The 27,159-nt window shown below is 31.1% G+C and overlaps 1 protein-coding gene across 4 annotated transcripts in view; it reads left to right on the top strand.

Annotated features, from left to right (window-relative positions):
* LOC118203910 (ras-related protein Rab-37-like) overlaps positions 1-27,159 on the top strand; it is a 452,520-nt gene that overhangs the window by 393,049 nt on the left and 32,312 nt on the right. For all 4 annotated transcript variants that reach the window (XM_085823503.1, XM_085823504.1, XM_085823505.1 and 1 more), the window contains exon 6: positions 17,456-17,578. In XM_085823503.1, the coding sequence (XP_085679629.1) occupies positions 17,456-17,578 (123 nt within the window). The remainder of the gene's footprint in view (positions 1-17,455; positions 17,579-27,159) is intronic.

Genomic DNA, 27,159 nt, shown 5'->3' with positions numbered 1-27,159 from the left:
GTTAAGTTGGGATATTCTAATCTGCATTTAGAAATGATCTGCATTACATCTGCACTTATCTACATTTAGAAATCTTCTTTTCCGTGGAATATTCTGGCACGTTTCTTACAGTTAAGTTATAACGTTACTGGATGCAAATAAGACATTTATTTTTCAATATCACTTACTAAATTTTAGAGATCAGAACAGATAAACGCATTTCGTACAAGGAAATTTCTCCTAGAATCCCAGTTCTTATGCGTATCTGTAACAAACAGTTTTATATGAATCAGGGGCAGTACTTTAGTGTATAGGCAATTATTTTATGAGGTAATGGAAGTCCATTGCTCAACCATTCCATCTGCATTAAGAAAAACAACAGTATTTAGCAAAAACGTACTTATAGTCGTATATGTAATGCTGCAACCTTTAGATCAGCACAAAAATTTCACTAATGATCGTAGTGTATATTTTATCGTTTATCTGTTTCATGTTAACAGCATGAACATTAGGAAAATAAAAAATTCATTCATATTAGAATGCAATTATATTTAAATTTATTCTAGATGAGTTTCTTAAGCGTGTCTATTTGTTTCGGTTTATATGACATCTCAAATTCAGTTACAAATTCATAACCGTCATTCATGAATAATAGTTTCGTTCGTAATTATTAAAACATTTTCTTTTATATTTTTATATGGGTGCTGTTATTTTATGGTGTTTATGTAACTCCTTATAACAGTAAATTTCTAATTGGCGCATATAAATTTCAATAACTTTTTCCCTTTGCTCAAGACGCCATTTTATCATGAAATACAACATATTTTTTATTAAAATATTGGGTAATGTAGCATTTTAAAGCGAATTTAAAAATAAACAATACCTAAATTATACAGAGCATAATATCTAATGAATATAAAATGGAGAAATAAATAATTTCTAAATGTCTTAGAAACAATGCAAATAAATAATGTTAAAGTTATACAGAACACCCATTAGTTTTAATAGCTGTTATTTTACTGCAGAACAAATTTTTATCGATGATTAGAAGTATTGCATACTTCCTATCTGAGCCTTGTGATATTCGTTTGTCAACATACCAGTTTTCAGATTTTAGCGACATTAACATTTCCCTTTAGGTGAATTCCTTCCTAAGCACTGAAGCTCTGTTCAGTAGTTAGCTACAAAAGTGTCAACAATACTTGTAAGGGTATTTTCTCTCTCCTTATAGCGTGCTTTCGTGGTGTGATTGGAAGTCCGACACAGTTGGTTAGTAGCAATATGACACAATTGATTTAACGCAAAGTTGGCTCAAAACTTCTCACTGGCGTAACAATTTAAATGTCGGTAGCAATAACGCAAAGCCAAATAATCTCAATCTTAAGAGAACTGGCGAACCTAGTAACCTGGCTTCGAGAGACATCAATACGCTTTGCCTTACAATCCAAAAACCTCAGCTTAAATATTCTGTAACTGATTTACATTTTTCGTGAGGAAACGGAAAAGGAGAAGTTACAGTTAAGGTCCAAACCATAAAAACTGGTTCATTAAATAATAATAACCCTATATGTCTATTGTTAAATTATGATTATTAAAACTGGTGGGAAAACGTAGCTTAATTCAGCAAGCTTTAAAATTTGACTGTGTAAGGTATTTTCTTCCTCCTGTCTGCATGCCTTCGTGGTGTAACGGTAGCACACTCGAGGTGTAATGGTAGCACATCCGAATCCCGGTGAGGGCACTGCTCATTTTTCACGTCTCCTGCTTATTAAACTCCTAATGACTCTACAACTGAATCTTCAGAATAATGAATCATTATTCTTTCACTATTGTACTGCTAGAAATAGTCCTAGAATACTTTTCATGCTGGCGAAAGAATCCTGTATTCAGAGTAATTACTTGCTTTGCTGAAAATATTATGGATAAAATCTATTGCTGTATAAAGCGTTGCTGGTTTGTGAACTCTCAGAATCATTAATTATTTTGAAAGCCACTAAGAAATCATCTTGAAAATTCAGTCGTGCTTTTCCCTGAATTAAACCGTCCTATTTGATAAGTGTATGTGCTGAACACTACACTACTAGGATATGTGAGAGAGTATTTTTAATTTTTTATATCCCAACTTAAAATGCTGCTGGGAAAGGAAGGAGACCCAGTTATAAAACTCAAGCCAGCAGAGCTATGCCTACATTTTTTTTTTTTTTTTCCACTTCAGGCAAAAAGGTAAATGCATATGCAGTTTCTAATAATTTTGTGCATCTCCAAATCAGATGATGGTGGTTCAGTGGGTTTACTAATTTTAACACTTTTACATTTTAAACAATATTTTAATTACTATATACAGAGCGTATTCTTAGGCCGCCGCCTTCAACATGAACAAACTTTATTCTCTACAACTAAGCGAGCAACAGCGCCCTCTAGCCTTTTTCTTCAAATTACACAACACACGCTTCACTATTTCTTTCTCATGTTGCCATTTGCAATTAATAATGTCAATAACAAATGTTAAAGTAGCTCCTTATATTGGACAACTAGAACTAATAGCATTCAAAATAAGTGCTCTTCAGTTTGAAGGACAAGATTAATTTAAATAAGTAATTAATAAAATTACGTAAGCATTAGGGCAATTTAGAAAAGTATCTTCGAAAACAGCAGCACAAACATTTGTTGTTTTATACAACTTCTCAAATTTTTCTTATCGTAAGCCATTACTTTCATTCGTCATTTAATCCCCTAGGACAGGTAATTATATATTTTAATTGATTGCCGAATTAACTCGTTAAATAAATAATACGATTTCTAGTCACGCGCTAAATAAAAATTTCTCTGAAACAAAATTTGAATAGTTGTATGATTATTAACTTTTCTGCTTTTGCTTTAAATTTATTCCGTCTAAAAATAAACCACTTTAAAAAAAAATTCATATTTCAGAGAATACTGCCAAATTACAAACACAGATAGCATCGACAAAATATAACTATGTCGTTAAATTATGCAGCATCTGTTTCTGTGTGAGAAAAAGAGGCTATGTTTCGAATGAAGTTTTACAGTTGCCGTTTATAAGCACAAAGTATGCCATTTCACTATTCTTTATAGCAACCACTTGTAATTTAGGTCTTTCCTTCGAAATGGGATCGTGAATATGAAGTTGCTTTATAAATGGGCTCTTTGCAATGCAAAAATTTCGCTTCCCAAGGAGAGTACCACTTGAATAATTCATAGAATTCGTAAAAGAAGGTTGGAAAACTACTAGAATTTCACTCCTTGTCAGTTTTATTTGAGCAGTGTCACTTTTTTATATTATTGAATAGAAACGTTCAATATGAAGCGGTTCTCGTCGCATATATTGAGTATTTTTGCCATTTGTATGGCTTTTTGCTCACAAATAATGAAATTTTATTATTATTAGTGTTACTTAAATATAAACATATACTGCTCATGCATAAAACAGATATTGAGAGAACTGGCAAAAGAAGGCTATAGTTTTAATTCCTAAATATTTATTCTAAGCATGTACTTCCAATAACACAGTTTCTTATAATAAGGGTAAGAATTTTATGAAAGAGGAGAGTTTTGTTGTAGGGATAAACTGTAACTATTTATAAGGTTCCCTGAGATAAAAATTCATATTAATAAAATAATGCTGAGTGAAAAGAAAAAGCTCCATACTTTTTCTTACTGTTTATATATACATTCAAAAATGAATTTACTAATATATCATTTCTTCATGCTGATTCTGGATTGCAATCAATGCTTTTTAATACAAATTCAGGTAGCAGCTACACCAAAAAATCTTGATTTTAATGATTAATGGTTTCATGAGTTCGATTAATAAATTCTTCTGCAATCGTTATTAGTTTTAGCTTGATCATTAAAATTAATTCATTTAAAATGTTCCCTCAAATTCTATACATAAAGGTATGACATTGTTTGTTTTTAATTTACTAAACAATTATGAATGTTTTACTGATTGGCATTTCCTTTGTATGGGAACTATTTAAAAGTTAGATTTTACAGACTGTTTTTGAAACAGTTTTCATAAAAGTATCTACTTTAGTGTGACAAAATCTGTAACTGGAAATGCATGTTTGAACTCAAATTTTTAAAAGCATAAAGATCGCTTTCTTTTAATATTATAATATATGTTAAAACATATAAAACATCATTACAGTTGTTTACACAAAAAAATATATTTCTTTCTGCTAATTTATGCATCACATAGCTTCCTTTAATGTTGCTTTTTCTCCATACATATGTAATGTTCCTTGCTACTTGTAATTGTTCCTTGCTATGTAATGTCTAAAATGTCAAGGGAACCTAGTGAACTAAGTAGCGACTCGAGAAAGGTTAAAATACCGTTTTATTCAATCAAAGAAGTAATATACGTATGGCCCCCTTCTCGAGCTTACAGGAAAGCCTCCACTCGGGCTTTTAAATCAGGATAAGAAAATACGAAATTAATCTAAGACTAACTTAAAATACACTTAACCGAAGCTAGACACAAATATCTAACATAGTTGGCCCTTAATTTAAACTAGCCGGGCACATACAACAAGGACACATACAATACGGCCAAGGGTAATAGATTCAAGAATGAATTAGCCAGAAAGCAAACACGCGCCACTAAAGACTCCTAAGCACCCGCTTTCTAAGTAAAATTGAACTTCCCTTAAGTACTAACTCATTTGCATTCAACGCAATTCTAAAAACTCATTCTGGTAGGGAGTTGTAAGTGAGAAACAAGAATTGACAGGAAAGGGTTTCGAAATTAAAAATAGCTGTTATAAAATTAACATACACCTTACACATATATTCTTCGTTGATTCATGATAAGATGTTTTTGCATAAAGATCTGCATAAATAAGTGGGCCAAATGAACATGAAAACTTGAAATTTCATTGAGAAAAATCACAAATATAATAGGTAAGATTTTAAGGAGAAAAACGGAGAATAAGACCAGCTCTTCTAAACACGTGCAAATTATCGCAGGTCACTAAAATCGCTTGCCAGAACAAGGTCTAAAGCAGTAATCACCAGACGAAAGCTCAACAGTATAAAATGAAGAATAATATTAAACTCTGTATAGGGTACAATAAAAAACAGTTTAGTAATCTCAGTCCAACCGACTGATTGATTGATGCTCACAGCCTCCTCTTTATAGGGTTTCTTGTGAGGAAAGGGAAATGTTTCTGCAAGGTTCTAGGAAAACTCTTTTTAAAATTTTGAAAATAAGTTTCACAGAATGTAACCAAGTTGGCATGAAATCGTGAAATGGCTCGAATTAGACAACATTATCGTCAGTGTCTGGTAGGAGTTGTACCCATATCTTAATTTTGCTTAGGCTGGTTTTGTAATTCCGGCGTCAGATCGTCTCGTAATTAACATATTTGCAATGTAATACAGGAAACAAATGCATACAAATTCACTCAGTTGTGCTAAATTCAAGATTAAATAAAATGCATATTAAATAAACATAAAATCATCATATAAAATTCACTAAATAAACAAAAAAAACAACGCATAACAATACAAAATTACATACAAATAGCCACAAATATTTCCATGAATTTACTACAAGATATTCTTAGACGAATGTTACTTTTTCTACATTTGACTAAGAATTGTTTATATATCTAAATACGCAGCAATATGTTTCTTTGCACGTTGCATTTTACTTTTTACTGTAAAGTAAGGAATAACAAGAAGGGGGAAAGTATGTAATAAAAAATATTATACTTGATAAACTTGTACGGTTCCCGACTTTTTTGTCTGAGAGAAACCTAGTGAACTATATAGCGACTTATCGATGAGTTCAGAACAACTAAGACATAGATTCGAGAAGAGTTAAAATACCATTTTATTCATTGAAACAAGAATAACAGTCGGCCCTTTCTCAGGCTTTCAGAAAGCCTCTACTCGGGCCTTTAACTCATAATAAGAAATAGGCAACTACTATAACTAACTAAACGAGACTTAGCCGAAGCTAAACGGAATTATCTAACGTAAAAGAAGGAGAAAATGTTGCTGAATTGAATTTTATGGTTTAACTGAGAAGAACATGATATCTAACATAAAATACAAATAAGGTAATACTAACTAAACTAAAACTGGGGCAACAACTCTAGCGGGCCACGTCCTACAATGCCCCGAAATCTGCTTTCTTGACCTTGGGCCCCGGAGTGTATCAGCATATGCCCTGGGCAAGCGGTCAGCTTATCACAGGAGTCCCGGTGTTTAGTCCCCAAGCGAACTTAATACTCATTTTATCGACCTACTTAAGGGATGAAAGGCCTTGCCCAGCCCGGGGATAATTATCTAACGTAGTTGGCCCTGAAATTAAACTAGCCAGCGAATGTCAAAAGCCACGTTATATACGGACGAGCGTAACAGCTTCAAGAGTGACTTAGCCCGAAAGCAAAAAAAAAAAAAAAAAAAAAAAAAAAAAAGCTCTGCTAAAGGATCCCTAGCACTCCTCTATCGAAGTTAGTTGAACCTTCCTTAAATATTTTTTCTAAGTCATTTGCATTCAACGCCATTCTAAAAACTCATTCTGGTAGGGAGTTGCAAGGGAAACAAAAATTGATAGAAAAGAGTTTCGCAATTAAAATAACTGTTATAAAATTAAAATATACCTTGCAAACTTTTGCTTCTAAAAGTACTTTATAAGCTTTATATAAGATGTATTTTATCTTTATGATTTGTTTGATGATAAAGCTTGCAAGGTTATCTGGCTAAGAGGAGGGATGACTTTCTGCGGGAAATGGACTCGTATCTACATTGCATATGGGTAAGACCTCTGAAACACTCATGCAGTCAGCCTGTTCGATGGTATTTGAACTAGAGTTGAACTATCAGTATTCAGCAACTTTACTTTTAACCGGTTAATGATGTCATTTTTATGAAATGCTTACCACCTTAGAGTTAAAACTGTTTTCATTAAATTATATGCATTGTTATGAAAAGCGTTATAACCGACAATGCTTTACTAGAATAAAAATTTAAGAAAATAAGCTTGCAACCACACGAGAAATTTCGAAAAGGTCTATCAAATTACAACAAACTTTAACAAATTTAAAAAATTCAAATTATCTCTGCGCAAATTTTGCTAAATATAGTTTCATTATCAACGCACCATCGGCAGTTTATGCTGAATTTGTGAAATACTTGAAAATTGTCTCAAGAAATTTTCCACAACGGAAATCCTGAGATTAGCTTCTTTCACGATTTTCGAAATTCAGCAAGTAAATAAATTATAAACCATTCGAAGCTACCATAATGAAAATATCAAATACAAAATTATTCTTTTTCTGTTTACATTTTCCGAAATAAGCCATTTTTAATATGATGCGAAATTGATAGCGTGAAAATATTTTGCCGAATTTGCATTCATCCATCTTCAAAAATTAAATCTGAGGAGGGGGGAAAAAATACAAAAGAGCATTTCTAGCAAATTAAAGGATATCCAAGCAGTTGACAAATTTCTTTTGAGTGTAACTGTAATCTTTTAATTTTCGGTAGCCTTTTAGAAAACGTTTTCGAACATTTTAATCTTAAGAAATGGTTCCAATTAAATGCAATGAAACCCTTTAAGCAATATTTATCGGGTTTTCATTAAGTATATAAAAGAAATATTGAGTTATGTTAATGTTTTAATTTCTATCTATTTTCTATCTTGCCTTCACAGAATATGACATGATTTAGGAATTTAAGAAACTGACATGAAAGCTGTGTATAATGTTCGTATGGAATAAAAAAATATTTCTCTGTTTTTATTAATAATAGTTTAAAATTTTTAGAAAATAATGAAAATTGTCTAGTTACTGGCATGTAAGAGATTATGTCGTTACGTAGTAATAAGGCACATTGCAAAAATGATAAAATTGAAATGTTCTACAATATGAATTTAAATTTTATAAAATCTTTTTTTATTTGTACAAATGCTGCAACTTAAAAATACTTGAAAATACTGAAGCTGTATGAAATACAAGTATGAGAGACTGCGACGTTGTTTATCGTTTTTATAATTGGTAAAATTTTCTTACTGTATCATGGTAATTTTAAATATAAACAATTTATCATACTTATTTTCAGTAACGCTTAAGCTTAAATGTTAGAAATGTAAATTTAAAGTAAAAAAAAAATTGATGTTAATTTGCAATAATAAACAATTCATTATTGTTATTTTTAAGAGAAAACAGTGTCTGTGTGTAAGATTACGGCAAAGCCTCGAGGGTTATCTGACTAAGGGAGGGATGCCTTCGTGAAGGACTTTCTAAGGGAAACTGGCTCATATACACGTTACACATGGGGAAAACGCCCTGCAGCCAGCCCGTTCGCGGGATTCGAACCTCGGACCGAACTACCAGTGTTCAGCGACTTTACCGCTCGGCCCCTGGTGGCCCTTTAAGAGAAAACAGAAAGTACGCATAGCGTAAATGCGAGAATACCATGGACCTTATAAGAAATAAACTAACCCAAATGGGTTTTCTCCCTCGTCTGAGGCTTTCCCGGCTGTCACCGTGATCACATCCGAAGGAGTAGGGTCAACTTGCAGTAGTTGCCTATTGTAGCGTGTATAATTGTCAAGAAAAAGCTGGTTGTAGCGGCTCATTTCACAAATTAGAATTTCTACGTAGTTTTATTTTTGAAAATGAGATTGACTTTTAAAAATTTAGCATATTTATCAAGCATAATTAACGTTCCAAATAATTATAAGCTATTGCATGCTTTCAGGGCTGGATATTTTTTTAGCTTTTCCTATGCTGTAAGGAAATTTGTAACTACTTCTTTTAGAAAATAATATTTTAAATCTGAACTAATAGAAAATTTCGAACAAGCAATTTTATGTTGCAACTTTTATGATTTTTATTTGTGTAAATATGTAAAAAATACTAAAATATTTAAAAAGGAATTTTTGAAAGTTTTTTTTTTAATTCTAAATTGTGCAGCTTTTTAAAAATTATAGATGAGTATTATAGCACAATTTCTATAAAGGAATTTTATTTCAACTATATTTCATAATACATCATAGTGATAAACAATTTTGACTCCTTAAAAATGTTTATACATTTAATTCTAATATTAAAATTGTATTTAACCGTAATAATTAATTTTGCTTGTATTTTATAGTGATTATTTTTTTAATTTATTTTTAGTTTTGCATAGGATTTTTTTTTATTTACTGTTAATTTAATTTATTAGCCCAAAGGGGCGGTAGCCTAGAAAGGCTGTTAGTTTCGAAGCGGCATTTTGCGCTGTTTCACTATAATTGTCCGTGTCTCCTTGAAAATTGTTGTTACCAAATATTATCGCCCTGTATTATGCGTAAAGAAATTAAATAATGAAGAATCTGCATGAATATAATGTATGTTTCTCGCACTGTGACAAAAACGACAGTATCTAGAGCTATCAAATTTTGAATAATGTAATCCTCCACCCGAACATGGACATCTGGACGGCCGAATTTCGAATTTGTTTTAATTTATTTCATATTTTGTAAAACCTTAACTAATTTTTGATTAACAAACTCAACGAGTTCAGAGCGAGCACTGTACGGAAAATAACAGTTTTATCTCCAGTGCGGAAATTCTAAAGATATGCTGTTTTCAAATGTATGTGGTTTACGGGCGAAGAACATGATATTCAATAAATATAGATAACACACAAAACGTTAAAAAAAGGTTCCTTTTGGGCGTAATATATTGGGCGTGTATTCTTCTAGATTTTATTTTACCTTTTTTTTCTTCTTCATTACACTCAGAAAATTTTATGCTCCGAATTTTATAAATTGCTAAAATAAATATTCCACTTTAATAAGTTAATGATGATATAATCAAATAAAATGATTGTTTTGTAATATTATTATACTTTTGAAATTACTGATTAAAAATAGTCATTAAATTTAAAAAAGAAATATCAGATCTTGTTTAATTTTACCTTATTTATTTCAAAGATTCACGTACTATCAATCTTAGTTACTTTTCCGTTTCGCCGGCGCAAATCTCGCCAAGCAGACTTTATTGCAGACAACATACAGTATACACATAAAAAATATTTAAAAAATTTTAGTTGTAAGAATTCTTTTTTCGAAGGCATAAACATTTTAATATCGCTTAAAACTTTATAAAAAGCCAATAAATAAAGACAATAAATTTGTAAAAAGACATTAATTTAAGAATTTACTATCCTTTCATGGTTCAACATCCTAATTCGCCGGTTCATATCACGTGACCCAAGCGATCTCATCTCACGTAAACTACTCTACAAAAATCTAATGCTCTCGGTAATTATCTACATTAATTTCAAGTTAAATCTTAATTTGGAACACAACTTTAAATGCAAGAAATATTTCAGTGTGTACGAATAGCTCACTCAGAAATTATTTAAAACTGCAGTGCTTTACTTCACTAATGCATTCTCATTAGAACTGATGAATTTAACTCTTGGCTTTCCTTTTCTATATATTCGGCTTCGGGTAAGAGTGTGATTGCATCCTAATTGACTTAATTACCGAAAATGGCCTTAGACATAAAACTGAACTATCTGATAAAAATTCTATGTAATTATATGCCAGTATTGAAAGAAACAATCAATCTGATAAGAAAAAGCTGCAACTTGTTTTGAAAATGAGTCGTAAAAGGTTACCAGCGAGAATATTCCGTTTGGCATCGGTTGTACCATTATTGGCGACTTTATCGCTTGCGCCGGCAAAACGGAAAAGTACCCAATCTTATTTAATTTTACGTTATTTTTACGCAAAATTAAATTTTATAAATTTTGTGCTTAGAGTTTTTACTGTTTTACCAAATGTAAAGATGTTTGTACAAGAATTACGCGTGAAAAAAATGCGCGAAATGCAGTAAAAAGTGCTTTAATGAGATATATTAAATCCTATTTGGCTTTCATAATCTCATCACTATACAACGTATCACATTTAATAATTAAAAAGAGTTATGTGATACAAACGCCATAGGTTTCAGTGTTAAAGTAAACCAGATCGTCCCTACTCTTTCTTGCCGACATGTCGGTGACGCGTGCCCCGCCCACTGGGTTAGTCTATGGAGAATACCATGGACCTTATAAGAGATAGACTAACCCAGTAGGCGGAGCGCGCGTCACCGACATGTCGGCAAGAAAGAGTAGGAACGATCTGGTTTACTTTAACACTGAAACCTATGGCGTTTGTATCACATAACTCTTTTTAATCATTAAATGTGATACGTTGTATAGTGATGAGATTATGAAAGACACAGTTTTTTCCAAATATTATTTAATATGTCTCATTAAGGCACTTTTTACTGCACTTCGCGCATTTTTTTACGCATAATTCTTGTACAAACATTTTTACTTTGGTAAAACGGTAAAAACTCTAGGCACAAAATTTATGAACTAAATTTTGCTTACCAATAACGTAAAATTAAATAAGATTGATAGTACGTGATGCTTTGAAATAAATAAGGTAAAATTAAACAAGCTCTGATAATTTTTTTTTTAATTTAATGACCATTTTCAATCAGTGATTTTCAAAACTATAATAACATTACAAAGCAATCATTTATTTGATTATATCATCATTAGTGTATTAACATAAAAGTGGAATATTTATTTTAGTAATTTATAAAATTCGGAGCATAAAATTTTCTGAGTGTAATGAAAGGGGGGGAGGTAAAATAAAATCTAGAAGCACTCATTGTATATTACGCCCAAAAGGAACCTTTTTTTAACGTTTGTGTGTTACTTATATTTATTTAATATCATGTTCTTCGTAAACCACATACATTTGAAAACAGCATATCTTTAGAATTTCCGCACTGGAGATAAAACTGTTATTTTCCGTACAGTGCTCGCTCTGAACTTGTTGAGTTTGTTAATCGAAAATTCGTTAAAGTTTTACAAAATATGAAATAGATTAAAACAAATTCGAAATTCGGCCGTCCAGGTGCCCATGTTCGGGTGGAGGATTACATTATTCAAAATTTGATGGCTCTAGATACTGTCTTTTTTGTCACAGTGCGAGAAACATACATGTATTCATGCAGATTCTTCATTATTTAATTTCTTTAAATATAATACAGGGCGATAATATTTGGTAACGACAAGGAGACAAGGACATTTACTGTAAAACAGCGCAAAATGCCGCCTCGAAACTAACAGCCTTTCTAGGCTACCACCCCTTTGGGCTAATAAATTAAATTAACAGTAAATAAAAAAATCTTATGCAAAAAAATAAAATTCCTTTAAAAAAATTGTGCTATAATACTCATCTATAATTTTAAAAAAGCAGCACAATTTAGAATTAAAAAAAAACTTTCAAAAATTCGTTTTTAAATATTTTAGTATTTTTTACATATTTACACCAATAAAAAGCATAAAAGTTGCAACAGAAAATTGCTTGTTCGAAATTTTCTATTAGTTCAGATTTAAAATATTATTTTCTAAAAGAAGTAGTTACAAATTTCCTTACAGAATAGGAAAAGCTAAAAAAAATATCCAGCCCTGAAAGCATGCAATAGCTTTATAATTATTTGGAACGTTAATTATGCTTGATAAATATGCTAAATTTTTTAAAATCAATCTTAATTTCAAAAATAAATATATGTAGAAATTCTAATTTGTGAAATGAGGCGCTACAACCAGCTTTTTCTTGACAAATAGGCATACTGCAATAGCCAACTACTGTTAAATTTCTGCAAGTCGTCCCTACTCCTCCGGATGTGATCAAGGTGACAGCCGGGAACGCCTCAGACGAGGAATAAAACCCATTTGGGTTAGTCTATTTCTTATAAGGTCCATGGGAGGTGACGTTACAAGCTTATTCCCTTCCCCCCCCCCCCACCATTTATGGACGTCACACAACTCCGCCTTCTCAGCTTTGTTGATGCAGCCTATTCTGTGCTTTTACCAAATTATTTATTAAGGGTGAAATAGCTAAAGGTTTCCAGTATTGTTTTTAAAATTACAGCTTTTTAACCTTAATCCTTTTCATTAATCATTACTTAATATTTTTTCTTTTAAAATGGTGTATAATAGTCGTAAATTTATTTCTATTATCCACGATTTCTGGTGAAATCAAGATGGCCGCCATTTTTGAAACACGGAGTTTCGTGGAAAATCTCGATGTTAATCATTTTTCAAAACAACGTATTTCACGCGCTTTTGGCGCCAAAAAAAAATTCACCAAACTTTGAAGGTGGGCTATACTGAACCTGTTTCTTTTTCTAAAATTCAACTTACTTAGAACGTGGAAATTATGCTTTCGTATTTGTTACTATGTTTATGTCTATTAAAGAATGCAATATCAATGAAAAAACACAAAATACTAAAGGAAAACAGTACTTTCACAATTATAAGTTTGATGGCTCGATAATTATTTCTATCACTAGATATTGCTGCCTGTTTCTTATTGTACTTTGTTACATTTGAAACAAGAACGTCAAGGACGTTATAACCCTCCCCTCATTTACTCATTTTTATGAGAGTAAAGTTAAGTTTCACTTTACTTTTACGAGTTTAGTTTCACTTTACTTTTACGAGAGTAAAGTGTATCTTTATCACCACTCAGAAGGAATTAGGGAATTTTAGCAAAACAGTAGATTTGACCTTTTTTCTCAGCGCTCCATGGTTATGAGACATAGTTAACTTGGGATAGAAAATGGATCTTGAAATGCCTGTTCTTAAAATGAAAGGGAAAAAAATTAAAATTTTCAGATTTTATATTACGCTCAAAGGTTAACGTTTTCTTTTAACGTAAAGGTTTTAAAAATTTTAACGTCTTCTGTGTTATCTTTATTTATTAATCATATTCTTCGCACTAGAACCACAAAAAATTCAGTTCAACAACAATATCACAGGATATTTAAAAACAGCATATCACTAGAATTTCCGCTATGTAGTCTCGTGCGCTGAAGACAAAAATGTTATTTTCCTTACAGTGTTGCCATTTCTTGCTTTGAAATCGTTGAGTTTGTTAGTCAGAAATTCCTTAAAGTTTTATAAAATATGAAATAGATAATAAAACAAATTCGAAATTCAAGATTCAGGCTTTCATGTGCCCATGTTCGGGTGGAGGATTGCGTTATTCAGAATTTGATGGCTGTAGGTAACCGTCGTTTTTTCACAGTGCGAGAAACTCGCATACATTCACGCAGATTCTTCTTTATTTAATTTCTTTAAATATAATACTGGGTGATAATATTTGTCGGCAACAGTTTAAAAGTAATTCGTCGTTTATAGTGAAGCGCCACAAAATGTTATTTTGAGACTAATAGCCCCTTTAGCGCCCCTTTGGCCTTCCCCCCAAAAAGAAAAATAACTTTCTAATATATTGAATTATACACACATTCATATATTTTATCTTATTATTTATTCATATATTTTATCATATATTCATATATTTTATCTTTATATTATTCATATATTTATGCATGTATAACATTACATGTTATACATGCATATATGGTAAGTAAAAACTATGCAAAAATGGACCTTCAGAGGCAGACGAATAAAGTAAATTTTTGCTCTACTTTTTTGGGGGGTTGATAATCTCTCTAGTTTATATTTATCTATATATGTTTAATACTAGCTTGGAGGTAATACCGAATGTGTGGTTGTTGTAAATTTGTAAATAAATATCATATCCAAATCTTTCGTCTGGCAATAAAAGGAAACATTTCTTATTCAAGTTTCTACGCAGCACTTTAACTGCAGTCAGTCTATAAATTTCCTGTTTCCTAAACTTTTCTTTTTATTACATCCACGTCTGAGAGAAATTTTGCAGCTCAAAAGATTACATCTTACTGTAACTACCAAAAAGAACTGTTTAAATTGTCTCACCTTGCTCCGCCTGCAACTGATTATTTGATTCTCATCAAAAAACTCAACGCATTTCATTTTCTAGTTTATACAAACTGGCAACATTTAAAAGCAAGTATTTGCAGTTTTGTGTTGGCATCGTTTGCTTCGCTTGCTATAAATCTAACTTTTTCCATTGCTTCCCTTTTTGTATTAATTCTTTTTATTTTAATTAGGTTACCACCTATTTCTGTTCATTGTTATTTAAAGTTTTTATCTGATTTTTGTGTTTTTCCATTTTTTAATAGCTTAAAAAGTAAAAGGTAACATTTTGCTTCCCGAGCAAAAATGGGCTTTATCACTAAAATTAAAGAAATTTTTATTCAATTAATGTTACGTTTAGTAATTTTTACAAAAATTAAGCTATATTAGGGATAGGCGGAAATAATGTAAATTCTATTACTTTTTATTATTTTCGAAATTAGCTATTTTATTGCGTATGAATTTAGACGCTTTGAATAATTTTAGATCCGATCAAAAATATAGCCTGATAAAAAAAAGTTTAACCTAATTAAAAAATTTTAGTTAATTAATAAAGGACTAATCTCTTCTGTACTGTTCCCTTGAGAAAGATCAGGATCCTAGGAAGGATCATTTAAGGATCCTAGGAAGGATCATTTAATTAATTATTTTATCGTTTATTCACATTCTCTTTAGTCAGTTTTCCAAATATATAATTAACTTTAGTTCTTACTAATTTTTAGTAATTTCTGATTTTGAATCTTTCATTTTAAAGCATTATATTTTTAATAATTTAAGGAAAATTTAGCATTTAGTTAAAAAGTTTTCTCTTGTTCATGCTTACATGTTTTAATTTATGTGTGTTGAGCTTGCTTTTTTTGGGAAAAAGTAATTTACATTCATTATTTTATTGAACTGATTTTTGCTATTTTAGTACGTAATTAATTAGGTATTTTTGAAATTTCTAAAAAAAATTTTAACTTATTGTACTCTCAGTATTAATTTATATTCATTATAGATATATTTTTATGCATGTATAGAAGCAAAAACACGAAAGATAAATTTTAATATATAACGATGGGCATATTTTTGTTCTTTCATACCTTATTATTCATGTTTTATTTATTTCAATTATTATGGAGCTGCGTAAATGTAGACTCATCGGTTTACTAACTTATTAATAATTAATAATTAATTTTGGCCGTTTATCTTGTTAAATTGTTTTTTAAACATATTTCAAGTTATTTCGAGGTTTTACTGGAGAAGTCGGAAACGCAGCTGGTAGAAATGTATATATCTCGCCCTCTAGTGAGAGATGTGCGAGTGTAATTTCATTAACTTAGTTTATTTTTGTTTTCACAATTCTGCTTCTGGATTTTTAATTAAGGGTCAATTTGTCGATTTTTTTCGATTTATTGCTCTGCGATATTTTTATTTACTTCAATATTTAAGCATGTGCAATTTCCTTTTAGCTTTATATCAATTTGTCTTCTTTTTACTTTTTATTCTCATTTTTTCGTATTATTACTGAAATATTCGTATATCATCATACTCTTATGCATTGAAGCTCGCTATTGTCAAGGAAAACTCACAATATTAAATAATTCTTATTAATCTGTACAAACTTATATAGTCAAACTAGCTCATATATATATATAGATATAGATTGATAAATATATAGATAGATAATTAAAGACTAAAAAGTAAAAAATATTGAACTTACACCAGTCAAATAAAATGAATTTAAAATTAGTCCTACTTTTGAAATTTGTTACATAAAAAAATTTTAGTTTTTGCAAATGAAATATGTAAAATTCAATAGTTTTACATTAGAAGCAGTTTTGAAACCAACAGAAATACATTAAACACGGAAAAGAAATACAATCAAAATCTGATTCAATGTTGTCAATAGAAGGTAGATCAGACTTCGGCTGAACTCCATTTCCTGGGAAAACCATTATGTTTCTGTTGACCCAAAAGTAGCTGATAAATTACTTTAAATTATTTATTATTATTGGTTATAAACTGGTTCGGAACCTTAACAGTTATCTATGTTCAGCAATACCTCAATCAACCGTGGTACTGTAGAGGTAAGGACCTAACCTGTAGAAGCTATTAGGGTTTTCAGAACAGAAAATATGAGAAATAAATTACACGTTAGCTGACACTAAAAATACTGGTCTTTCAGCTGCTAGTTGAATATGCTAATCACTTTCAACATAAAATCATTCAACAGTGGAACACTGCAATTCCTTACACAGATTTACACAATTCCTTCCAACTTGATATTTTGAGTGACAAAAACATACTTTTATAATCAGTTCATTTAAAATGCAGTAGCCCACCAGCGGCCGAGCGGTAAAGTCGCTGAACACTAGTAGTTCGGTCCGAGGTTCGAATCCCGCGAACGGCCTGGCTGCATGGGCGTTTTCGTGGTTTTCCCCATGTGTAACGTGTATACGAGCCACTTTACCTTAGGAAGTTCTCCACGAAGGCATCCCTCCCCCTTAGGCAGATAGCCCTCGAGGCTTTGCCGTAATCACACACACCTTACACAAAGATATGATATGCTTTAGGAAGCTAACAAGTTCACTATTTTTTCTTACTTTGATTAGAACTGGTATATATGGTGTTTTCTCATCACTGTTTTCTTGTCCCATTTCAGGCATGGTTGGGTGAAATCAATGAGTATGCGCAAGACGATGTAGTTATTATGCTGATTGGAAACAAGGCGGATGCCACCACTGATCGACAAGTCATGTACGAAGACGGCGAAAGGCTCGCCAAAGTGAGTAGTTTTATGCTATGCAATTTGAGAAAAATATGAAAATATTATGGTTTCCATTAGTTAAGAAGTATTTGGAAAATTCGTCGTAATTCCTCTAAAAATATTACGGTCTGCAGAAAATTTCATCATATGGCCCGTAAACGAATATGAGGATATTGACTAAATTAAAGCAGATTCTTATAAAATATTCTTATTCAATTTATATAATGAGATAGCTGTATAAAATCAGATATTTGAAGTTCGTCATCGTTTAGTGTTTTAAATTCTCTCTACGGTCGAAATAAAAACATGCCAGTTTAAAATTTAAAACTAAGGCTACTTCAGATCCGCATACATTTTGAATAAAATTCTATGTATTACGATGACAAACAGACATACATCCTTGACTATGAAGAGTGAAAATTTTTTGCGTCGTTGCTCTAATATGGTACTGCATTAGTATAGAAATCAATAGATGGAGCAAAACCAAAACGAACGTCAGCTGTGCAGGAAAACCGTACTGAAATATAAAGCAGCTGAATATTAGAATTATGAAAGCACTGGGAAGATCTGAACTGGAATTAAAATCATTAACAGTATAGTCTGTTATTGTAGAACAGGCATTTCAAGGCAAATTCTCCCCCCCCCTCCTCAAAACTATGGCAACGACTGCTGCAGAAAATAACGGAGAATCTTAAAATTAAAAAAAAAAAAAAAAAAAAAGTCGAATTCAGAAGCAAGCAGGCACGCGATCTCTTGACTTTCCTTCGCGTACTCTAGTAGAACGGTGTCAAACACCAGGGTACCTGGGCTCGAAGCTCTACCCCCTGTAGAAAATATTTACATTTCGAACAGATATCAAAAAATAACTAGGAAAAAATTTATACATATGTATATATATATATAAATATACGTAAGATAAAAAGTATATACATATAATATATATATATATATATTTAAACAAATACGTATAAAAGTAAAAAAGCAAATTTAAATTCTAAAAAAAGGAAAAAAGCCAAAATTTAAAATAATTTTAAAAAAAATGTGCGAACATGTAAAAGATTTAATTCTCGAACTAATCTACAATATTATTTAAATTCAGAAGCATAAGCAAATCAAGTGCAAAATCCATCCATGAAAACAAATCCACTAATTTAATAAATTAAAACCAAATTAAACAATTTTTTTAAAAAAATGCATATGTGAATGACCGTAGAGTAGGCAGGAGACAGACTTATCAAGGAAAAGTTGCCTCCAAACCTAACTCTCCAATCATTCAATTCGTGTTCCGCCACCCATGCAGGCAAGGGTAAAAGTCAAAACCAAAAGCAATTCCAATAAATTGGTACCCTTAGAAATTAACATTTAAGTATTAATATTTAAGAATTAAAGTTCAAAAAGGAAAATACTAATGAAGTCTTTTGAGTAACAAGCAAGTAAAGTCAAGAATTAAACTTTTTCTTAAAAAATTAAATTTTTTAAAAATTAATTTTTATAAAATAATAAAAAAAACTAGAAACCAATGTATTTTAGAAATCCTTGTCTACAGAAACTTCCCCTACACGAATATGCATATCAATAATGCTATAAATATGTTATCAATAATATAATAAATGTTAATTTCTAAGGGTACCACTTTATTGGAATTGCTTTTGGTTTTGACTTTTACCCTGTCTGCATGGGTGGCGGAACACGAATTGAATGATTGGAGAGTTAGGTTTGGAGGCAACTTTCCCTTGATAGGTCTGTCTCCTGCCTACTCTACGGTCATTCACATATGCATTTTTTGAAAAAATTGTTTAATTTGGTTTTAATTTATTAAATTAGTGGATTTGTTTTCATGGATGGATTTTGCACTTGATTTGCTTATGCTTCTGAATTTAAATGATATTGTAGATTAGATCGAGAATTAAATCTTTTACATGTTTGCACATTTTTTTTTTAATTATTTTAAATTTTGGCTTTTTTCCTTTTTTTAGAATTTAAATTTGCTTTTTTACTTTTATACGTATTTGTTAAGAAATTTCATTCCTTGCAGCAACGGCGCAAAGAATATTTAATTAAATATGTACTTAAATTTAATTTTTTTAATTAAATTCAATTTATTCTTATGAAACAATAATATATATATATATATATATATATGTATAAATGTTTTCCTAGTTATTTTTTTATATACGTAAGATAAAGAGTATGCGAATCAAAATTATAATTTAAACTAACGGTAACTCTTTAATTCTCTCTCTCGGTTCTAAAAATCGTAATAACTTTTGTCGATTGCGTCATTTCTAGATATTTCCTTTTTGCATGGCCTGCGCAACGCATGGACCTCATAAGAAATAGACTAACCCAAACGGGTTTTCTCCCTTGTCTGAGGCGTTGCCGGCTGTCACCTTGATCCCATCCGGATGAGTAGGGACGACTTGCAGAAATTTAACATTGGTTGCCTATTGCAGCGTGTATAATTGTCAAGAAAGAGCTGGTTGTAGCGCCTCATTTCACAAATTAGAATTTCTCCATATTTTTATTTTTGAAATTGAAATTCATTTTTAAAAATTTAGCATATTTATCAAGCATAATTAACGTCCCAAATAATTATAAAGCTATTGCATGCTTTCAGGACTGGATTTCTTTTACGCTTTTCGTATGCTGTAAGGAAATTTGTAACTACTTTTTTTAGAAAATAATATTTTAAATCTGAACTAATAGAAAATTTCAAACAAGCAATTTTCTCTTGCTATTTTTATGCTTTTTATTGGTGTAAATAAGTAAAAAATACTAAAATATTTAAAAACGAATTTTTGAAAGTTTTGTTTAAAATTCTAAATTGTGCTGCTTTTTTAAAATTATAGATGAGTATTAAAGCACAATTTCTATAAAAGAATTTTATTTCAATTATATTTCATAATACATCATAGTGATAAAGACTTTTGACTCCTTAAAATTTTTATACATTTGATTCTAATATTAAAATTGTATTTAACCGTAATAATTAATTTTGCTTTTATTTTATAGTGATTATTTTTTTAATTTATTTTTAGCTCTGTATAAGATTTTTTTATTTACTGTTAATTTAATTTATTAGCCCAAAGGGGAGGTAGCCTAGAAAGGCTGTTAGTTTCGAAGCGGCATTTTGCGCTGTTTTACTATAAATGTCCGTGTTTCCTTGCAAATTGTTGTTACCAAATATTACCGCCCTGTATTATATGTAAAGAAATTAAATAATGAAGAATCTGCATGAATACATGTATGCTTCTCGCACTGTAATCTTCCACCCGAACATAGGCATCTGGACGGCCGAATTTCGAATTTGTTTTAATCTATTTCATATTTTGTAAAACTTTAACGAATTTTTGATTAACAAACTTAACGAGTTCAGAGCGAGCACTGTACGGAAAATAACAGTTTTATCTCCAGTGCAGAAATTCTAAAGATATGCTGTTTTCAAATGTATGTGGTTTACGGGCGAAGAACATGATATTCAATAAATATAAGTAACACACAAAACTTTAAAAAAAGAGTGCTTCTAGTTTTTATTTTATCTTTTTTTTTCTTCATTACGCTCAGAAAGTTTTATGCTCCGAATTTTATAAATTATTAAAATAGCTAATCCTCTTTGTTAATAATTTAATGATCATATAATCAAATAAATATGATCGTTTTGTAATGTTATTATAGTTTAGAAAATCACTGCCTGAAAATGTTCATTAAATTAAAAAAAAAAATTATCAGATCTTGTTTAATTTTACCTTATTTATTTCAAAGCATAGCGTACTATCAACCTTATTTAATTTTACTTTATTTTTACGCAAAATTAAGTTCATAAATTTTGTGCTTAGAGTTTTTACCGTTTTACCAAAGTAAAAATGTTTGTACAAGAATTACGCGTGGGGGGAAAAAAAATGCGCTAAATGCAGTAAAAAGTGCTTTAATGGGATATATTAAATCCTATTTAAAAAAAATTGTGGCTTTCATAATCTCATCACTATACAATGTATCACATTTAATAATTAAAAAGATTTATGTGATACAAACGCCATAGGTTTCAGTGTTAAAGTAAACCAGATCATCCCTATTCTTTCTTGCCGACATGTCGGTGACGTGCGCTCCGCCTACTGGGTTAGTCTATCTCTTATAAGGTTCATGGCGCAACGCTGATGACGTAATAATTGGAAACTGAAACTTTTCTCTTTGTGTGCTTCATCTTACATAACCACGCACTTCAGCTTCTCACTGCTCTGCTTGGACATAATTTTGAATGCAGATTTAATTATATTATTATTTATTTAATCAAGCATGTAGATTATGAAGTAGGTACGTCTAAATGTTTAAACGTAAACAAGTATATCCAGTGAAGGAATTAAAAATCCTTGGAGATATATGATCTCTTTTTTTAAAGGAACTGAAATTTCTCTTTATGAAAATATATTTATTTATTTTTGATTAAAAATATTATATTATATGAGAAAGATACATTAGAAAAAAATAGTCATCATTTAGCACAGAAAAAAACCGTAAAAAGGAAATTAAAATCTAAAATCTCATTTAAAAGAAATTGCACTTTTAAGGCCGAAAGCAACAAATAATAGATACTGCAGAGTCTATAGAATTCTAGATTAAATTAAAGAAATCCTGCATTAAGGTAAATAATTTCCTTCATTTTAGAGCACTTTAATTATTGTGAGCAAAAGGAAGTAAATAGCGAAAAATATAAGGCATTGATTTCCATTTTATCAAAAGACTTTGAGATTAGATTTCTGGATTTAAGGAAATTTCAGCTGACTTTTAAATGTATTCGCTGCTTCATTCATTAGTGACAACAAACTCGCAGTCGAATGTATAGCTTCGAACTTTTAAATAGAGTGTTAGCAAACATAGTCGGATACGCAACGAGGACTTTTGTATCTAATCAAAGGAAAAAACTTCTAATGATTCTCAAATATTATCCACTTCGTGACATCTCTCTAAAGCATGTATACGTAAAAGAACATGTATGTTAAGCATAATATTTTTTCCGTATAATGCAAAACAACAAAAATTTAATTTAACAAAAATTACAGAAAGTTCTGCGGTGTCTCATATCAAAGCAATATGGTGTTTTCTGCTCGCATTGCGTAATTCTAGCATGTCTATGGTATAATTTTTATTTGAGTGCAGTACTGAGAATTGTACTACACAGATTCATGCATATGCCGCTCAACAGGTACCATCGATCACTACATGGTCGAGTGCGAAATCACCAAAGACCTACATTTCCAGCCGTAATACAGCTGAAAATGCCCAGGTATGGCTGAAACAACTCCAAAAGAGTAAGCTACCACGAAACAATCTTAAAACTATCATAGACTACCTGGCAATGAAGTGCGAAAATCTAAAAGCACTCTAGATTTTTTTTAAGTTCTCACCAAAGATCTAACGGCTGAGTGCTGGTATAATGAATTTAATATTTTCTAGTCCCGTCTTTAAGTGTTCTGTACCAGTAACCAGTACAAAATGCCAAGGAGACATAAAATGTTGCTCTGTTGTAAAAGTGAACCGCACATGTTTTTCAATTTACACATTTTCAACTCTATACAATGATTTGTATTTCTCAGTGACACCTTCAGTTATCAGGCAGACTATACATATGCGGATTGTAAGCGAACTGTAAATGAGTGAATAACACAAGTGACAACTATGAATGTGACAAGCAACTATTACACAGGAACTCTGCAAATATGTGAACAGCACATATGATGTACACTGGGCAAAAAAAAGGGGGGACAGTTCCATCTCTTCCGTTCTACTGGACCGGTTGACAAAAGTAAAATTGACAAATTTTCATCTCTCGAAAGCGATTGGGCCGATTGACGAAATTCAACTTGCGTTTTTCATGTCTCGAAAGCGCGACTTAGGATATGTATTAGATAGATATATATATATATATCATTGTTCTAACATAGGTATTTTGACACAAATTGGTCTTTTCCTGAAATAACATACCAATGTTTTTACATATTTCGATTCTACGATTCAAATTATGCCAGACTGCCAAGTTTTGTAAAAATCACACGAGTAGTTTTTAAAACATTAGCTCTCAAAATTTTAGCTCCTCAATGTTAATTGAATTTGGCATATATTTATTAATATCTCTTTTTTTTATTAAACGTTTTTAATTTTTCCTTTCACATTTCGAAATTTAGGTTCATTCCAAATAAAATTCACCCATTTTTTGTGTTTTATTTTTTAAATTTCTATTTTCAAATAATTTTTATAAATTTTTCGAAAACATTTGGAATTATAAGCTGTAAAATTTTTACCATCATCTTAAAATAGGTGTAGTTCTAAGCATACCTGCAAAAAATTAGAGTTTTCATTCAAAATTTTCTAAGATATACACGAATTTACATATTTTCGCGTTCTGAAATTTGTCATCTTTTTTTGAGCGATAGTAATGCCAAATAATGGTTTATGGATTTTTGTTACAGTGAATTGCCACAGCTATTCTTAACCTTAAATTTTAAATAAATTTTTACGGAGAATTAATTATATGAAATTTTTTCCCTCAATGATGCGTAATAAATATTGATTAATAATATATGAAAAGCTATTTTTTTAATTATAGATGATATTATTCAAATTTTTAACTTTTTTTAAATTTCTTTCATTCTTTTTAGTCCAAAGGGATTTGAATCCCGAAGGACTATTAGTTTCGTTTTGGCATTTTGCGTCGGACTCATAAATGTCGGTTCACTTTTCAAACTGTTGCCACAAAATGTTAGAGTCCTGCATTATATTTGAAGAAATTAAATAATGAAAAATCTGCATAAATGTATGTATATTTCTCGTATTGTGATAAAACAACGGTACATAGAGTCATCGAATTTTGAATAACGTAATCCTCCAACGAATATGAGCATGTGGAAGACCAAATTTGAAATTTGAAATTTGTTTTATGATCGATTTCCTATTTTTTAAAACTTTGACGAATTTTTGATTAAGAAACTCAAGGATTTCAAAGCGAGTAATGGCAACGTTGTGCAGAAAAAACATTTTTATCTCCAGCGCGTGAGTTTCTGTATCGGAAATTCTAAAGATATGCTCGTTTTAAAACTATTTTGCGATATTGCTGTTGCACTGGATCTTATGGTTTAAGTGCGAGGAACATGATATTTAATAAAGAAAGGTAACACACAAAATGTTAAAAAAACGCCCCTTTGGACGTAATTTAAAATCTGAAATATTTCAGTTTTTTTTTTTTTTTTTTTTTTTTTAATATTTGTAAGAGTAAATTTTTACCTTCGTCGTGTTATCGTTCGCTACTTTACTTTAACTGCAATTAAATTGAATTGTCTAAAACTGAGAAAGTTCGTTTGATTGTTTATTTTCACGATGTTTTTAAGCAAACAGAACGCTGACAGTTTGGATGATGTCCCAGGAATATAGGTCCTATCTTCTGAAGTAACTTTATAAATTCCGCAACAGAAACCAAGGTGCATTGGTTATGCTTCGAAGAACCTTACAGAATAAGATTACAGAATAATACATAGATACGTCTTACAGAATAAGATTCTTCAAAGCATAACTCCCAAATTCGTAAGGATTAAAGATTCTACCGATTCACGATCAAATACTAACTACTGCACACAATTTCTTTGAAAAAGTGAAGATCTCCCAATACCCGGCTATTAAAGAACTTACAAACTATGATCCCACAGAGGAAAATGTAGTAAAAATACCGCGAACTATCCATCATAATGCATTATGGTTGGTAGTGTACAGTGTATATATTGTATTCTACTTTATTCACGTATTTTAATACTCTTCATTTAATCAAGGTTTTGCTTATGTTTTGGATTATGCTCTGACTTATGGACTTTGATTGCAACTTATATTACTTACTTATTTTACTTATTATTTCTATTTAACCAAGAATTTATTTAGTACTGTGTGGTGTTTTATAGCAAATTTTAGTTCGCGGTCTTATGACTCCTTTACTCGCTACTGGCCACCTCGCATCACGTGGTGTTTACTCTGCAATTTTAAAGAAATAAATTTTCTAGCATGATTAATTAATTGCACTGTACCCAAATTGTGTTTCTGAATAATAAAGACATTATTATCTCTTCAAATTCGTCTTTTTGAACTTCTGCAGTCTTATTTTACTTTTTATTCAGCAATTTTATGAAACTTAGGTCTTATTTTGCACCGACCAATCCCATAGCTCACTCGAGCACTTTCACTCACTGATGCCTCTCTCTCATCTCGACTGCTGCTGCCATGAATGATACTTGCCTCTTGACTGCTACTGACATGCTATTTAATTGTATTTAATAATTATTTACTGAGTTTATCTCATGATATCGATCTCGTCTTCGGGTGTGGTGTATTTTTCAATTACACCTCTTATTTTATTATGATTACTAATGGCCTTTGGTAAAATGTTTAACTACTGGTTAGAACTCTTAGAAGTTGATGCCAGAAGAAAAGATACGATCCTAGATTTTAATATTGCAGAGAAACTTTTGGCTGGGCCTAGCGACAATAGAATGCTCCATCCAGTTGAGTACAAGTGCTGATTGTCATATAACAGCTGGTGCTAAGTAAGTAAATACTAAGAATAGAGAACCCAAAAGCTCAGTTTTATCATATTATGCTTTTGAAAAAAATATTAGTCAGGTTGCTCGTAAAATTAACGCTATATACGTTATATACGGATAGAGTGCTGGTTGTGATGGCACAATTTCAAGGTGGTTTGAGAAGTTAAAGCGCGGAAATTTCAGCCTCGGAAATAATGCCCCTATGGACGACCATCTCCTGCAAAAAAGGAGCTATTAAAAAGAAGGTATCACATAAAATGCACATTTATACAATTCAGAAACTACAGTTAGACTAAATGTTCTAAAACGTGTTTGTATATGATTATTTGAGGAAGACTAGGCGTGTAAGCCGTTACTATATATGGGTATCACATATTTTAATGGTATAGAATATGCTTGCTCGAGTTTCGGCATATAATTTCTGAAAAGAAAAGATTTTTTTTTTAAAGGCTCACTACTGCGGATAAGAAATTGATAATATGCAATAATGCTGCATGTAAAAGATCATGGGATAAACTAAAAGAACCTCTTTTAATAACTTAGAGGTCTGCGTTCCTAAAACGTAATGTTTTGTGCATGTTTGGGACTACAAAAGACTTGTGAACTACAATACTATGGATTGTTGTCACCAAATCAGACAAAAATCAGACCAAAATGCCAGTTTTAAAAGCAGAAATTGAAGCAAAGCGACCAGAACTGACCGATCGCCAAATTTTTGCCTTTCATCATTACAGCACTCGGCCCCCTATGCGGATGATTGTCAGACAAATTTGTAGAGTCATTCTTTTTTTTTTTTTTTTTTCCGGAACTCTTAACGAGCGATTGGGGATTAGGGGATCCAATCGCCAAATCCTAGTGGTGACGAATTATTGTCCACCACCTTTTAGTTCGGGCGCCACTGGTTAGGTTAGACTTGAAAAATGAGCAATGCCCTCGCCAATACTCAAACCTGGACCTCTCGAATACGCGCCGAGTGTGCTACCGTTACACCAGGAAGGCATGCTGGAAGGAGGGCGAAAACAC

This window comes from Stegodyphus dumicola, chromosome 9 (genome assembly GCF_044657685.1).
Source record: "Stegodyphus dumicola isolate Sdum_Otavi_A_Nest chromosome 9, ASM4465768v1".
In the NCBI taxonomy this organism is placed as follows: Eukaryota; Metazoa; Arthropoda; class Arachnida; order Araneae; family Eresidae; genus Stegodyphus; species Stegodyphus dumicola.
The sequence above is the reverse complement of the archived record's forward strand: the minus strand, read 5'-3'. Positions and strand labels throughout refer to the sequence as shown.